The following is a 17950-nucleotide window of genomic DNA, read 5'->3' on the forward strand; positions in this document are numbered from 1 at the left end:
AAGGATGTTAGCCTCCTGACGCAGATGTCAGCCAGCCTGACGTGTGCAGGCTGGCTAGGACACAAACCTTTTCTCGACAAGCATCAGTGCTTGCGGTCAACATCTCGTGGGCACCTGACTTTTGAAAAATAGCTGCCGGCCAGTGGACTGGTCCTTTGCAGGAACAATTTGAAGGTGGACCGGTGTGAACAGCCTATCAACTCCAGCAGCCCTAAATGGAATTGGGGTGCCGCTTAAAACATAGCTACTGTGCCCTAACCTAGTCGATCTAAAGTGCCACTCAGTGCTTACTGTCCTTTCCGGCCAGCCTGGGACAGCAGCAGCCTCCTGGGGAGCCGGGAGACAGGATTGGAATTCCTCAGATAAGGCATGACAAGGCTCCTGTTTTGCTTTGCAGCATTATTTTCAAATGTATCTGAACGGAGTATGCTGAAATTTAAATTGGGCAATAATCCACAGGTCTCCCTGTGAAAAAATCAGCACTGCATCTCAAGAGAAAAGGTCAAGGGTGCAGTCACCCAAAATAGCACTCTCCGTACCGCTGCCAAAAGTTAATTAATTCCTCTTAAAACAAAATGAGATAGCTTCTCTGGAGTAGAAGGCCGCAACCACATGAGAAAATGTGTAGCCTCTTCCCTTTCTGATAGTATTGAACTCTGAGACCTTCCAGATTAAATTGGAATCAATGTCAATAACCATGAAGAATACTGGGGCCAGTCAGGGAAAGCAACTGTTGCATGATATAGAAACAATTCAGTGGCTTGCCCCTAAGCTCCAATCCAAAGATAGCATTGTTGCAATAGCGGTGTTGGGGAAAGGGCAAACGACTGAAGAAGGGGTCATCCTGGACGGTACCCCAGCCAGTGGTTGTTGTTTAGACTCTAGGACGTCAGCCGGTATGACATGGCCCGTCCATAATGAAATTGGTATGGGGGATGGATGTCAAAAGCAGAAGGGCACTATTCCGCCACTAGAATCCACCTCGAATCCGCCCTTTTACAACAAATTCAACCAACTCTACAAGGCATAAGATCAGATAATGTCTTTCTGGTTTCCTTAGAACCAGGAAAACTGCCACAGAGACTGTTAAGTTGTTGGGGGGGGGAGCGGGGGGCGGAGGGGGGATGTACGGCTGAAAAGTGCCCAGTTGGTGGGGCTAAATTGGTACTTCGGTTAAGGGATGAAGACTCTAGTCAAAAGCCTTTAAAGTGTAGAGAGACCTGAATTAGAAACCGTGGTAGGGATGGTTCCAGAGGATAATGTCCCTTTGAGTTTTCCACAGTTTTCCAAATTCTCTTAAGAAGTTAGTGTGCCACACAGCAGATACAAAAAGATGGAATCCTTAACTTCTGACTATTTTGGCTGAAATTCTGGAGGTTAAAGCCTGCCAACACTCTTTAGGTCATAATCTGGTTAATAGAATGACAAAAATTGAAAAGAAAATATAATCTTATGGGACACAGTCGAAGTAATGACAACTAAGGTATCAGATCTTGTGGATAGCCACAGTGAGTGGTCAAAAGAGAACTATACCCTTCAAAAGGAGCTGGCCTCTGTGAAACAGCAATTGTAAGACCAAGAAAACCGTTCAAGGAGGTCTAACCTTAGATTTGTTGGCTTACCTGAAAGGGAGGTGGCAAAAGCCGGGTTGACTATTCAACACATGGACAATTTGATTCATACTCCTCTTTTGACAGGTACTACAAAAGACTTGACTAGTACTTTTTCACATTGAACACCTTTTTTAGAGAGCCTGGATAGATCCTATCCTTTTATGTTGCTAGTGAACTTTGGAGATTACAGGATGCATGAAAAAATATTGAACTGTACCATAAAACAGAGGCATTAAAATCCGAGATGGGTTTGTTGTGCAGATTTATGCTACCCTTATTCCAAGAAGCTAGTGGGCAAGCTATGATTTTACAGCCTGCTAGATCGAGAACTTTGTGTAATTGAGAATACAAAGTGTTTTATGGTGTTTTGATTGCACAGTATTATCTTTATGAAATTCAGTCAAATAATGATGGGTTTTGAACCTTTTGAAAGCATGAGATTACCTGGTTTATGTTTTAAAATACATATGTGTAATCATTATTTAATTAATGATTTGGGGGGGCAAGGGGAGGGGCTAGTATATGTAGGCCAAAAGTGGGGTGTAAGGCGGTGGGTCTATTAAGGCTGCATCCCAAGCTGGGTGCAAACATCGCAACTTATGCAGTTGGGACGGGGGTGTTGCTGTGACAGGGGGTCTTGTCACGACAGGGGTGATTGCGGTATAAGTGCGTTTTAGGGCACAGGGGTGTAGGTTGGTGATGGTTTGGAAGCAACAATTGGTGGTTGCCGCAGGTTTGTGGGGTTGGGGAGGTGTGGGTCTCCGTTAGTCCCTAAGAGGGGCCAGGGTGATGAATTGCAGGGGAAGGCATTAGGGGGTTTCATCATTAGAAACCAAATGGTATTAATCTAGAAGCAGTTACCATTCACTTTTCTTGGAGCCCCAAGTAATTACATAGAAAATGTAGAGCACACCCTCAGTTATATTTGCATAAGGCTTTTTCACCCAAGTAAAAGTTAAGTAACCGTAAGACTGTGTTTTGTGACCACTGATTATTTAAACTTTATTACTTATCTGTAATAAACCTGTGACCTCTTGTTTTCCCAGGGACGATGATGACATTAATGATGTGGCATCAATGGCTGGCGTCAACCTATCGGAGGAGAGCGCGAGGATATTGGCAACAAACTCTGAGTTAGTGGGCACTTTAACACGGTCGTGTAAAGATGAGACTTTCCTTCTTCCTACGTTATTGCAACGAAGAATCCTTGAAATAGGTATGAAAGCCAGCTTCTACTGCAGTGGCTTCTGCTGCTACTCATGGTGCACCCTATTTTAACAGCTCCACAAATGCCATTGTTTACCTTCTGAGAACATTTGGATAATGGTTAATTACCTTTGCCTCTCAAGTATGGAAAAATAATTCATGTAGGATAATGTTTAAATATTGGTTGCGCTAGGACAAATCTGTTACCTGGTGTGGAGTACTCAAGATGGATCCTTTTACTAGCCAAGCTATCAGATGTTTTTATTATATCTTTTTTCCAGCAAGGCTTGCAGTGGACACTATTACATGTTATTTGTCCTTTTGGTCTTTTTGCATTTGATGGATTAACCCTCCTTTTTAATCACCTGTAGTGATGCAGTTTATTAAATATTTGACACCTGTTTCCTTCCAATCTGTTTGTAATGCCAGAGTGCGACCTTAGCATGGTGTTGAATTTGGTATATGTGCACTATTCGAGCAGATGTACAGCTACTCGTTGCATCCTCTGGTTTGAAAGACTTTCTTTCTCATTGGACTCACCTCATTGTGTGAGAGAACTTCAGGATATATTAATGCAACCTTACTACTCCACCTTTTTACCAGACAAATCGGTGCCGAAGACTTGACCACCCTGCTTGCCTTAAATTGTGTTTCTCTTCAATGTTGGGCAATCCATCATCCTACCAGCATTCTCTGTCCCCCTTACTCCTCAAAAGTGGAGGAGAGGTTTCAGCCGCACACAAAACGTGCCTCAAGATTTTACTTTGATCGTAGCAAGGAACACTGTGTGGACTATCACCTTTTTGTGGATTTCGTCAGTACTCTGTTGAGGTGGATAGTTCTCTGCATTAAGATCAACCCTGCACTGGCCAAGAATTTGCCTCTGAAAGGTTGGAGAGCTCATTCCACCAGAGCCATGGCTGCTACCACAGCTTTGGTACTGCATATGCTTGATTTCTGCCAGGCTGAAGTGTGGGCATCGGTGCACAAGTACACGAATCCCTACTCCCTTGATAACCAGGTGTAATGGGAATAATGTTTCACCTGTTTAGTTCTGCAGGATTTTTTGTTCTGATCACACTCCACAGATCCTAAACCTTGGGGAGGCACTGCATTAGTATCTATTCTCAGGTGAGGAATCTGCAATTAGAAACCTCTATTGGAAGAATAGGTTACCTTCATAACGCTCATTCTGGTGGAGAATCTAACTAACTGCAGGTTTTGCACTGCCTTCCCTCCTCCCCTACGGTCCATGCTCTGCATCTGAGGGAGCAGAAAGAGACCATGAAAAAAACTGATTTCAGCGCACAGGGATGGTGCTCTCATGACGCTGCTCGATCACTTCTGGGGTGGCATGGGGAGCATTGATGATGAAAGCTTTCCGGATCTAGTCTGCCACCTTAGGTGAGGAATCTGTGGTTGGATCGAGTATTGGTCCAGGAGGCGTGTTGGTCCGATCCGGCTTGTAGTGCTAGCATTCCCCTCTGTTAATAAAGACCGCTTCAAAGCCAGTATGTAGTTATTATTATTTATTAAGCACATGTACACTGAAGCAGCTTAGCTTTGCCAACAAAAAAAGATAAAAACTGGCAGGACCCATGTGAAGATAAGTGGTGTTAAAGAGTGCTATAAAAAGGTTAGATTTGATGATACCACAGAGCTCCTTTGGAGGTCATTCCCAAACTCATGTCCCACAATTCTGGAGACTCTTTCTGTGCTTTTGGGAATTTCTATAAGAAGTGGGGGACTGGAAGGGAAAAGTGTGACGGGGCTTTTAATAGAACTACTTTTGTGAAAGAGGTCTGGTGCTGTAAAGGCTAAGGGAAACAGGCAGAAAGCCCTAAATAGATTGTTTCACTGTCGGCCATTGTAGATTGTGGTGGGCTTGGGAAACCTGATCAAATTTCTGTAGCCGCTCATGAGTCTTTGGCAATTCATTTATGTAGAAGGCAGAGAGATAAAGCATTGCAATATATGAGAACGTCCAAGACACAAGCCCTAACCATTTCGGCATAATTATCTGGTGGAATCTGTTTCATCATATTTAGTTTGACTTTCTGGATGGAACAAGAGTTCTTGATTAAACAGGACTTTAAAATTCTTGACTTAGGCAACTAGAATCTGGACAAGACAAAGTTGAAGTGGGCTCAGGTCAGGTGTCCAGAAGGAAAATTTCATACTAAAATAATCTGTTTTCTCTAGTTTGTTTGAAAATGTTGTGAGACATCTATCACTTGCAGCCATCTATTGGATTATAGTGTTGGTGGTATTCTGATGGAATTTGAGCAGCAGCTTGTATCTTCAGGCTCGGACAGATTGTTAAACCCAAATAAGAAGGTGAAAACCTAGATTAAACAGAATCTGTTAGAAAGCTGGTTCTCGAGACTCCACTTGGTGCCCACTTCAGCAGGGCTGAAATATAGATATTAACCTATTAATCAGAACGGATCAAAAACATGACAGCCCCTATTTCATCATGGCAGTTCTGAGGCGATTTATAAAGATCGGCATGGTTGACCAAATCGAACGCAGCTGATGTGTCCAAGGTTTTCTAGGCCCTGCTGCCTGTCACTCATTCTGCCAAAAGTTAACTTTTCCATGATCTTTGACAATCATTGAGCTGTGTTAACTCCAATAAGCCTTAACATACATTGCACTAAGTTGGGCTTCCTTACACTATAGCACTCCTTTCTGGACACAGGTGCCCCATAACTTGTATTTCTTTTTATCTGTAAACATCACTTTCCCTCCCCCTGCATCCAGTACTCCTGTCTGCTAACTTGGACTGTTTTACAACTGTCTCTCAGCCCTTGTCAAACACTGCATAAGGTGCCGAATGAATCTGTTCCGATGACTATTGTTTCAACATGTTCAGTATATATGTAGAGAAGATATGTCACCCTTAATGTAAATATTCTGCTAACCTACAAGCAATTAGGTTGAGAATTCTGCAATAAGGTGACAATTCATGCTTTTCTCATGGGTATGGCCATCATGATTTCATTTAGTTTGAATCTTTGCTGCAAGGTGGACTATCTTGCAATAGATTTGGATTGTTCTGTATTGAAAATGACTGGATTATCACCATAATCAATCTCAGTAATTGTTTTCATTACTGATGCTGCACTTTATATCCTGAGCCTTTTATCTGATGAATAAGTTGCCTCCACTTCACTGTACCTAGGTAAGAAGCACGGCATCACGGAAATTCACCCTGATGTAGTCAGCTACGTATCGCATGCAACGCAACAACGGCTACAGAACTTGGTGGAAAAAGTATCGGAAACAGCCCAACAAAAAAACATTACTTATAAGGTAGGCTTTTGAAAAGGAATCCTAACTCAAGTGAAGACCCTTTTTTGTCTTAATGTAAATTCTCATTATTACTCATGTTGTTCATTCTCATGCTCTGGCTACTCTGCCACCTCTTTGCAAGACCAGAAACTACTACTGTAACTATTAAATCCGAACTTTTGCATGCAGTTATCATGTATCACCCATAAGGTGAGTTCACACGTGTTACACAGCGCATTACGGACTGATAGACCTTCTGCACAGATCGCATAGCAGACTGGCTGCTGACTCCTTTCTCTGTTAAATCGCTGACAGGAATGATTATCCAGTTCTTTCAGCATCACCTTCTACTTATGAACTCTGACTTATTGGGCCTTTCACCCATTTTTGGACTCTTGCCGGTTAACACATCTCTTTAAAGACCGTATAAAGTCACTGTATAGGCAGGTCAAGAGGATTATCATGGCATTAAACTGGACAGATGTAGATGCACAGCTCAGAAAAAGCTCAGAGTCTACTCACCAAAGTGGGGAAACATGTTGGTTGTTAATCCATCTAGCATTATTTGAATCTCTCAACTGTCAATAGGCAATTGGACAAAGAAAACTCAACTAACACCTGCTTTATTACAATGATAATGAACAAAGGAATTGTGTTAATGCTCATTAAATGGAAACCTGAATCTTATAGATTTTGTGGTATAATTGCATGGTCTTTGTTAACTCTGCTCTGTTTGTTATTACTGTTAAGTGGTATTTGGGACTCCAACCCCTGGAGCTATGAATGCTCATATATGCCAATTCGATTTCTGAGTAAACCAGACGGAGGCAATATAATGAGACCTAGTTTGCAGGTCCTTGAACTTAATACTGCATTTAAAATGTTGTAGTCCCCTACAGCCCCGAAAGAGCAGTCTGTCTTAGTAGCTGGCTAGTTTGCCAACATCTGAGGCAGGATCTACAGTGAGACCACTGACTGGTCAAGGTATGATGCGTATTGACTCTACATTGAAACTCGCATCTCCTCCCATTGCTGGGGGAGAGGAGTGAATCACAAGGAATGAGGATGGCTGAATTTCAGTTAGGGCTTTGAATACATTAACTGGACACATGGAATTGGCTGAATATTTCGTCTTCATCAGTAGGGAAACAGTTTCTGGGAAGGAGGGCACAGGATGGTGGGTATATGTGCAAGCTGGGACTACCAGCTCAAATAGAAAGAAGACTGCCATTTGTGCATGTCTCTTTATCGCCCTCTTCTCCTCTCATTGATGTTATGAAGGCTCAGCACCCTAGTCATGCTGACTGGATTAAGCTTTTCAGCAGAGTGCTGGCAAGCAGTATTCCAATGGGGATTCTGGTACAAAGGCTTGTTTTGCTGAACTATACTCTTGCTACAATTACTTCAGTCACCTCATAGCCTCATAGCCTGGGTCAAGAAGGAGATAGTTATTTTCACCTGGAATGTGATACACTTGTGTATTCTAATGTCATAGCACAGCCTTGATGTTCACAAACCCAAAAGCGATACAGAATGACTTCAGTGCAGAGGCTCGGAAGTCAAAATCAAATCCTCGAGGGGGATGCCAAGAAAAAATGTGCCACAAGGAGGATGACCAAGGATGTCGAAAGAGACCAGTAAAGGTAACTTAAACCCCTCACCCTCTCCCCTCGGATACCAAGGGCCTCGAAAAGAAAGTGAACAAAAGCAGCCCAGTCGGAAAAGAAAATGATGACCGAGGGTCAGCTGCGACCACAGGAATCCCACGAATCCACTACTAGGTATACCAACGAGGGAAAATCATGGAAATCGATGAAGACCAGCTCGAGTCGAGAGGCCACGAAGGAAAACACCAAACTTTTTAGAGGCAGAAACCACTATGCCAAGAAAGAGAACTTCTCCAGTATTGGGGTGTCTTTCATAGATTCACATGCCTGAATCATTCCCCGTCGTCGGAGTCCCACGGTACGTAAAAAAGCAATAATATGCCATAATAACATAGAAAAAACCTGGTAATAACCAACCAGGAAGTAAAGTAGCCCAAGCTACAGGAGAAAAAACTTCCACACTCATGACTATCCTAGTAATTTTGTATAGCCCGAACTGCAGCCAATCAGGTGACCGCACCCACCAGAAAGTTCTCCCCAGAGGCTCAGGCTCTCAGATTTTCTACCGCACATCGTGTGAAGGGAGTCTCCCTGAGCTCTGCTCAGTACTTCTCTTTTTTCCTTCAAGATCCTGGATTTTAGGATGTCATCCTCTAAGAAATCTTTATTCAGGCCTTGTGACTCTTGTGGTAAGCTCCGGCTTTTCAAAGAAGCTCCCCACAAGAAGTGCATTTACTGCCTGTACCCGGACCATCAGGTGAAGGACTGCAAGATATGTAGGACCTTCCCTCAGAAGACCCTCCGGGACAGGGAGGGCCGCTTGCTTTTGTGGCTACAAAAGCTCAAGGATCAAGATAATCGTGTTTCTGAGGTAGGCCGTATTGCCTCTGGATCTACTACAGCTTCTAGGAAGAGAGTTGCTGAAGAGGTGTTATCTTCTCCTGGGGCCAAGATTGTGAAGAAGCAGCAATCTTCTAAGGGGTCTGAGAGGCCTTCTACTTCTAAGGCTACTCCCCCTGCTAAGGGCAAACTTTTGCCATCCACACCCCCGAGAAGAGCGACCAAAAATTTACCGCAAAAATAAACTTCTGAGAAGACTTTACCTCAGAAGAAGACCCTGTCGTCGTCGACGATTCCTTCGTCGACTAAGATTTCCGTTGACGCAACATCTACGGTAACTTTCTCTTCGCCTAAACCAGAGATGATAATGTCGACAGCGTCTTCTCCGTCGACGTGGTATATGTCTCAGTCAAGCCTATCTCGTCGACGAGAGAATCTTCATCTGCCACGTCAGCACCCCGTCGACGGCCAAACTTAAGAAGATTCCGTCGATGACAGCTTCATCGTCTACGCCACTGTCAACGGTTGCTCCATCATCGTCGACGACAATCCCGCTGTCGACTAGCTCGTCGACGACACCTACACCTTCGACGACTAGATCGTCCACGAAGGCTCCATCGTCGACGAAGACTTCGTCGATGAAGACTCCGTCATCGACGAAACCTTCCTCGTCGACGGCGACCTTATCATCGTCCGGATCCAAGCCACCGCCGACGAGCCTGTTGATGGTGCCTCCGTCAACGCCGCAACTGTCTACATGTACCACCATGCAGGTTTGGTCAACTTCTATGGATTTACATCATCACCGAAGCCTTCCTTGCTTCAGAGACGCGGTTCTGGACTAGAACCTTTATCTCCATTACACCTGTCACCTCAAACAGTACCCTTACAGGTCCCTGACAAGTTGCTGGACTCTGGGGATAGTGAGGAAGATTCTGACTTGGATGAAAGGTTTGGAACAGTAACAGGTCCTTCGGAATTGCACTTCAAGTACTAAGAAAAGGACTACCAAGATGGCCAACATTCGCCTGAGCATGTAACATCACCCATTACTAGTGTCACCACAGCTCAGATGCCGGTAGCATTGCTAACGAATCTACAGCACATGCTGAATGACTATTACAGACGTTTTCCACCTTCTGAGTCAGCGGACTCGGTACCTCCTACGCCTGTAGTGCAAACGTCCATGTCTGATTTCAGGTCTCCAAGGCCTCCTCCGTCTGTAGCTTCCCATCATCCTGAAGAACACCAATCTTCTGACGAAGAAGAGAGAGAAGAAGGTGAAGTGGATGACAGATCCTTGTTGGTGGAGTGCGATGATAATCGGGTCCAAACACCTTCTCCTTCACCTCCGGTTACCGCAGATTCACCTCCAGTGGATGTTGGAGGATTCCATCTTTTTATGGAAAGAGCTACACAACGTCTCCATATTCAAATGGAGACTACACAACAGGAATGCTTCCTTTATGATTTCAAGGACCAGCCAAGGAAGCAGACTAAGTCAATACCAATTGTTGATTTCATCTGGAAAGAAGGAATTAAGGTGATGTCCACTCCTGCATCTCTCCCTACAGTACTGCCGAGAATAGATAAAAAATATAAGGCCCCTGAAAAATCCCCAGCTTGCCTTATAGGACACCCGAAGTTAGATTCGGTGATCTTACAAGCTGCACAGAAGCGATCCAGAAATCCTTCCTCCCCAATCGCAGCCCCACCGGATAGAGACGGCAGGCGTTGGGATGCTATTGGGAAGCGTGTGTCTACAATGGCAGCAACTACAGTCCGAGCTGCCAACTCTTTAGCCATTCTGGGCAGATACTACCAGCAAATGTGGTCTGACATCTCGCCATATATCAGCATGCTTCCAGAACCTTCCAAGGCAGAAGCTCTGAAAATACTGCAGGAGGGTGAGAATCTCGGCTGAGATGATTGACTCTGCAGTTGACGTGGCTTTGACTGGATTCAGACAGTTAGCGGGGGCTGCTGTCCTGCGCAGGCAAGGCTGGCTAAAAGCGGCTTCGTTTTGCCAGGAAGTGCAGGCTAAGGTATTGGACATGCCTTTCGATGGGGAATTTTTGTTTGGCCGGCAGGTAGAGGAAGCCTTGCAGACAATCAAAAAAGACACGGAAACAGCCAGGCCCCTTGGCACCTTACAATTTCGGAAGCCGCCCTTTCGGGGTGCGAGAGGATGTGGATCGTCCACTACTAGAGGAGGTTATAATCCGCAATCTTCCTACAGACAAGGGAATCAACGTTACCAATCCCAACGTTTCCAGTCTTACGGCCAGCGCAACACAAATTATTCCCAAAACAAAAGAAACCCTGCCTACCGCGGAAAGGGTGCAAATAAAAGACAATGAGTTTCATCACCTGCCACCGCTACTGCCGCATTCCCACATAAAAATTGGAGGAAGAATCTCAAAATTCGACTCAAAATGGTCCTCAATAACGTCGGACAGGTGGGTCTTGGACATTGTGGCCAAGGGCCATGCCCTCAAATTCGAAAAGTTTCCTCCAAATGTTCCCCCAAAGGTTCCCACCTCCAGCTCATCTCAAAGAGTTGTTTTCCCAGATCAATCTGATGTTAAAAGTCCCTCAGGTTCAGAGAGGAACAGGATTCTATTCCAGATTCTTTCTAATAAAGAAAAAAACTGGGGAATGGTGTCCAAATCTGGATCTTCATGCCCTCAACAAGTACTTGAAAAAGCTAACGTTTTGGATGCTATCGCCCCAAGAAATACTGCATCTTCTTTCGGCGGGAGAGTACATGGCCACCTTGGACCTTCAAGATGCGTATTTCCACATTCCCATTTTACCCCGTCACAGGAAGTTCCTGCGTTTCAGAGTGACTGGCAGGGATTTTCAATTCAAGGTCCTTCCCTTTGGGCTGCGTTCAGCGCCCAGGATATTTACGAAGGTCCTGGCTCCAGTAGCAGCACACCTCCGGCTGGAGGGAATACAAATCTTTCCCTACTTGGACGATTGCCTTGTCAAGGCGAGTTCTTATGCAAACACAGACAACCATGTCCAACGGTGTCTGTCTCTCTTCCAGTCACTGGGTCTCTCCATCAATCTCAGCAACTCACAGCTAGAACCGTCCCAAAGACGAGCTTTCTTTGGAGCAACCTTGAACACACAACTGGTCCGTGCTTTCGTATCGGACGAGAGACAAGAAAGGATACAAGACATGGCTCGGATTTTACTATCAAGAAAGTCAGTTTCAGTCCGACAGTTTAAGTCTTTTCTGGGGATGATTTCTTCTTGCATTCCTTTGATACCGAATTGCCGCCTCAGATGAGGACTCTTCAGGAAGAACTCAACCTGCAATGGCTGCAGGTCTCCGGCTCATTCGAAGATCTCATCCGAATCACCCCTCGCATCCGAGGAGCTCTTCTCTAGTGGATTCAGGAGAGAAATTTACAATAGGGTTGCGCATTCCTTCTAGACGCACCAAACTTCACAATCACTACAGACGCATCCCTCGAGGGTTGGGGAGCAGATCTTCAAGAGCTGACGGTCAGCGGGAGATGAAGCCCTCACCAGAAGGTCTGGCACATCAATCTATTGAAGCTAAGAGCCATCTTCCTAGCTCTCAAGTCCTTTCGTGCAATCATTCAAGGGGCCACGGTATTAGTTCACACAGACAATACTACAAGCATGCATTATTTGAACAAGCAGGTAGGAACCCGGTCGGTTTGTCTGTCCATGTACCGGGACTGCAACAGTTCTTGCGGACACCCTCAGCAGGTCAACGATGTTCGCCCACGAATGGGAACTTCATCAACCAACGGTGGATCGGATTTCTCAACAGTGGGGTATCCAGATCTAGACCTCTTTGCGACCAAGAAGAACAGCAAATGCCTGTTCTTTGCAAGCTGGCATCCCCACAAGGACTCTCAGGGGAATGAGTTTTCGATCAACCCGTCTCAAATTTATGCTTATGCCTTTCCTCCTTACCGTTGGTTGCCAGAGTTCTCCAGAAGATGAAGAAAGAACTGTGTCGCCTGATTCTCATCGCCCCCAGGTGGCCTCGCCAATACTGGTTTACCGAGCTCCTTTTCCTATCGGAGTGCGAACCAATTCAGTTGCGACCAATACCGAATCTCCTCTCCATTCAGGATGGTCAGATTTACCACCCGGACCCGGCTTCTCTGGAATTAGCGGCTTGGCGCCTGAGTACCTTGAATTAGCCCATCTAAATATCTCTGCAGATTGTAAGGAGGTACTAGCCAAAGCAAGAGCACCTGCTACGATAAAGACATACAGACTTAAATGGAAAAGATTCTGTATCTGGTGTCACTCAGCTGGAAGTCATCCTTTTCAAGCTAGGCCGGATCAGATATTGCCTTTTTTCTTACACCTGGCAAGATCAGGTTTATCTCACGCAACACTAAAGGTTTTCCTAGCAGCTATTTCAAGGTATCGTCAGGATGGGTCCACTTCTCTTTACTCTTCAAGAATAATACAGCAGTTCTTTAAAGGACTTTTCAGAATGTTTCCTCCGGTACGTCATCCACCTCCATCATGGCATCTCAACATGGTGTTAGCGCAGCTCATGCGCCACCCTTCTGAACCAATTCACAGTTTGGATTTAAAATTTCTTACATGGAAAGTGTCTCTTTTGTTAGCTTTGACTTCATCTAGAAGAGTCAGTGATGTCCAGGCTTTCACTGGTCATCCACCTTTCTTACAGTTCACGTCTAATTCAGTAGTGCTCCGCAGGAACCCAACATTTATGCTTAAGGTACCTTCGGACTTTAACCTGAACGAGCCAGTCATCTTAAGAAAAATGTTTCCGAACCCGTAATCCCCTGCGGAAAGGGCAATTGCATACACTTGACATCAAGAGGTGTTTAAAGTTCTATTTGCAAAGGACTTCTGCAATACGCAAATCCGATCGATTGTTTGTCGCTTATGGAAAAATATGACAAGGACATGCAGTGTCTAAACAAACAATAGCTAGTTGGATCCTCTGCAGCTATTGACTTTTGCCATATACAAGCAGGAAGACCTTTACAGGCAACTCCAAGAGCCATGTCTTCCTCAACTGCTCTTTTCGCTGGGGTTCCTCTGCAGCAGATCTGCAGGGCAGCAACCTGGTCCAGCAGGCATACTTTCACCAAGCACTATTGTTTGGATCCAGCCAGCGAAACTGATGCTTCAGTGGGTCAAGCAGTTCTGCAGAATCTTTTCAGATAAGGTGAGCCTCTGTTTTCCACCTCCTCTTATTGCTTTCCAGGCGCCTATTCATGCTTATTATTATGTACATTGTCATGTGACTGCAAATTTCATCCTTTTAGAAATAAGACCTTTTATTATATGATTGTTTTTTTCATATGTACAGACTTATGTTACAAATAGCGTCTTCCAAGCATGTATATAAACTGCTATCTACTCTGATTCAGGCATGTGAATCTATGAAAGGCACCCCAATACTGGAGAAGAACAATAGTTACTTACCTGTAATCTGTGGTTCTCCAGTGTCTTTCATAGATTCACATGCAACCCACCCACCTTCCCTCAGAGGCTCATAGGCTAGATTGGTTTACCATCACTCCTGTACGAGAAAATCTGAGAGCCTGAGCCTCTTCGGAGAACTTTCTGATGGGTGCTGTCGCCTGATTGGCTGCAGTTTGGGCTATACAAAATGACTAGGATAGTCATGAGTGTGGAAGTTTCTTCTCGTGTAGCTTGGGCTACCTTAATTCCTGGTTAGTTATTACCAGGTTTTTTCTATGTTATGGCATATTATTGCTTTTTTATGTACCGTGGGACTCCCACTCTGACGACGGGGAATGATTCAGGCATGTGAATCTATGAAAGACACCAATACTGGAGAACCACAGATTACAGGTAAGTAACTATTGTTCTTAACCGATGAAAGATATCGAAAAGGCCTTGGAGGTGGAAAAGAAGAGAAGGGTAGAGGGAGAAATAAACAACAAAAAAAGGAGTTTGATGCACTTAAGGAATACAGAATTCCTACAAGACCTACCACACCTTTGAATGCCGAAGAGGAAGAGCATGCATCCCTCGATGCACCGACAACCCCGACCTCATGAGGAGGAAGCCGAAGAGGAGCTCTACATCCCAGAAGAGGAAGAGTCAATACGGAGTTTCAAGGAAGAATGAAATGACTGTGACATACACAGTTCAGAGGTTGAACTTTACCACCAAATTACATTGACTAGTGAAATGAGCAGCTGACACTTTCGGGGTCCCTTTAGAGGAGGAGAAGGGGAGTTACATGCTTTCTCCTCGAGACACTAATGCCGTCCACAAAAGGTAGCCAATACTTCCCAATGCTACCAAGTATACTGCACCAGGGCAAAGACTCCTTTAAGGAGCCAGCTTCAACAAAGGAAATCACACCAAGGGTTGAGAGTAGGTACGGAACACAGTTGCAGATTCCATCATAGTCACCACAGCAAGGAGGAGGAGCAACACTTGTTCTTCGACAGGTCCACCCGCGGGAGGGTAAGCAAGAGACTAGATATGGTGGGGAAGAAGATGGAGAGAGAGGCAGCAACAGATGGCATATTGCTAGTTCAAATGCTTTCCTCAACAGATCTGGCCACTAACAATGGAACGACTTCAAGGAAATCATGAACACATGTCCTGAAGATGACAAGAAGAGGGCAAAATCATATATTCAAGAAAGGAAAGAACGCAAATACCTGCCTAAAGTCAGCCCTAGACCAGCAGGCAAATGTGCACAGGCACAACCCTCAGAAGACACGCCTGGCTTAGGATTTCAGGCTTTAAGCAGAAAGTCCAAACAACAATAATTAATAAACCTTTCACAAGAGATGCTTTGTTTGGCCACAAGGTGGATGAATCCTTGAAACAGATTAAAAAGGACAACGAAAAAGCAAGAGCAATAGGTGCTCTACAATACAGAGGCACCTTCAGAAGGGAAGAAAGCAACCTCAGAAAACCCGCAGGAAGGGGGATTTTTTTTCTTCAGGACATCAACAGCAGCAGACGCAAGGCAGCAGACATCAGTCAAGCCAGCAGTCAGGATACCAGTCTTGGCAACAACATCCAAAGCAGCCTTTTTATGGCAGAAGAAAAGCCAGAAGACAATCCTCCACAGGGGAGGAGCAGGCTCCAAGTACTTGGACTTAAAACTGGGCCCCCACCCAACACCAGTGGGAAGCAGAATAGCCCATTACTCCCATGGGAAGTAATGGGAAAAGATCACCACAAACAATTGGATTTTAAACATGGTGCGCAACAGCTATTGTATAGAACTAGCAAACATCTCACCACCAACACCCCCACCCCTCCAAAAAAAGCAGACTATTCTAGAAACAGAATTTTTGAAATTAAGGTAAGAGGCAAAGAAACGCTTACAAATATACGCAATAGAGAAAGTACCAACAAGAGAGCTCAATTAAGGAAACTAATCACCTTACTTCTTGGTACTCAAGATATCACTCACATTAAGACCAATTTTGGATCTTAGATTCATGAACAAATTCATTTGCATGCAGCATTTCAAGATGACAACACTACAAGAGGTAATCCTACTCTTACAAAAAGGGAATTACATGGCAACCATAGACTTAAAGGACGCCTATCTACACATACCCATGAATCAAAGACACAAAAAGTATCTCAGGTTCAAGCGCAAAGACACAGACTACCAATTCAGACTCTTACCCTTCAGAATAAAATCAGAACCAAGGGTTTTCACAAAGTGCCTGGCTGCAGTGGCAGCATTCCAAAGAAGGTATAGAATTCACGTCGATCCTTATCTAGACGAGTGGTTGTTGAAGGCAAACTCAAAACAAGAATGTCAGACACATTTGGAAGATGATCACAGCGCTTCAAACGCTGGGATTCTCAGTAACCTCAAGAAATCATCTCCAACTCTGGATCAGGAAAACCTCTTCCTAGGGGCAAGATTGAATTCCAGGGTGGCTCGGGTATGCTCGACCCAAAGAAAGATTCAAGCAGTCGAAGAGCAAACTTGCTTGTACCAGAAGGGGCAGTCTCCATCTGTCATGAAACTAACTGGCATGAGGGCATCATGCATCCCACTCATTACTCATGCACGCCTGCACATACGCCCTCTACAAGAATGGCTATGCAACAACTGGCCACAAACCATCAGAAGTTGGGAAGATCTAGTGGTTGTAACAGAAACGGTACAAAAGGAGACACAATGGTGGGCATTCAAGAACATAACCTTAGGCAGACCTTTCAAAACAACAACTTCCTCCGTGACCATCACAACAGATGCATCTCGCAAAGGATGCGGAGCATATACAGGAAACTTAGAAAATACGGGATCAGTGGAACAACTCGGACTTTATAAAACACATCAACTTCCTAGAGATAGACACTGTTTCTAACACTAAAAGCCTTCTAAGCACACATTTCAGAGAGGACAGTATTGATCCAGACGGACAATACAGCAAAGCTTTACCTGAACAAACAAGGAGGAACAAAATAATTCACCCTCGGCGAACTAGCTCAAGAGATATGGCAATGGCTATACCAAGGAGAATGAACTTGCAAATAATCCATATACCAGGGAGAGACAACACAGAAGCAGATCAACTTAGCAGACAGCACAGCAGCTTACACAAATGGGTAATAAAGCAGAGGAGCCTAGAATTTTTTTCAGACTTTGGGGAACACCAGCGATAGACCTATGCACAACAGGGCAGAACCGGAAATGCCAATTCTTTGTATCCAGGTTTCAACACTTGGGAATGTCTTGTCTCTAAATTAATCAGGGAAATTTGCCTACACCCCCCTCCATTCCTCCACTACACAAAGTACTGGAGAAGGCCAGGTAACAAGGGACACACTTAATCCTTATAGCCCCCGATGGTCTGGACAAACCTGGTACTCAAGCCTTCTTGAACTGTCTAAGGGTAGGATGATCAAATTCAAAGAACAAGATCTCCTCACAATGCACAAGGGTCACATATTCCATCTGGAACCGGCAACACTCAGCCTAGCAGTCGGGTGTATGAGTACATAGAATTTGCACTTCTAAAATTACCCCAAAGAGCAATGGAGGTACTAAGGGAGGCAACTAAACCACCCACAAGACAATGCTACAAAGCTCAGTGAAAAAGGTTTCTCATTTGGTGCAAAGATATCAATACCCCAGGTTTATGTATCTACACTGGAAACAGCGATAATCTATCTTACCCACTTGCTAAACAGTGCAATCAACTACTCAAAGAGAACCTGGCGGCAATTGTAGCATACATCAGGGGAGCATCATGTAATAGTTTTTTCACATCCCCAGTCATCAAAAGGTTCTTAGAAGGTTCCAAAAGGATAGCTCCCCCAAGGAAGGCTCCAGCTCTTATGTGGAGTTTAAACACTGTACTGACACAGCTTTTGACAGAACCTTTCAAGCCAATG

At 44.6% G+C, this 17950-nt stretch overlaps 1 protein-coding gene across 4 annotated transcripts in view; it reads left to right on the plus strand.

Moving 5' to 3' along the window:
* Nucleotides 1-17950, plus strand: part of TAF4 (TATA-box binding protein associated factor 4) — a 241635-nt gene that overhangs the window by 194612 nt on the left and 29073 nt on the right. For all 4 annotated transcript variants that reach the window (XM_086932869.1, XM_086932872.1, XM_086932870.1 and 1 more), the window contains 2 exons: nt 2660-2829; nt 6004-6134. In XM_086932869.1, coding sequence (XP_086788995.1) covers nt 2660-2829; nt 6004-6134 — 301 coding nt within the window. The remainder of the gene's footprint in view (nt 1-2659; nt 2830-6003; nt 6135-17950) is intronic.

This window comes from Lissotriton vulgaris, chromosome 7, assembly GCF_964263255.1.
Source record: "Lissotriton vulgaris chromosome 7, aLisVul1.2, whole genome shotgun sequence".
NCBI lineage: Eukaryota > Metazoa > Chordata > Amphibia > Caudata > Salamandridae > Lissotriton > Lissotriton vulgaris.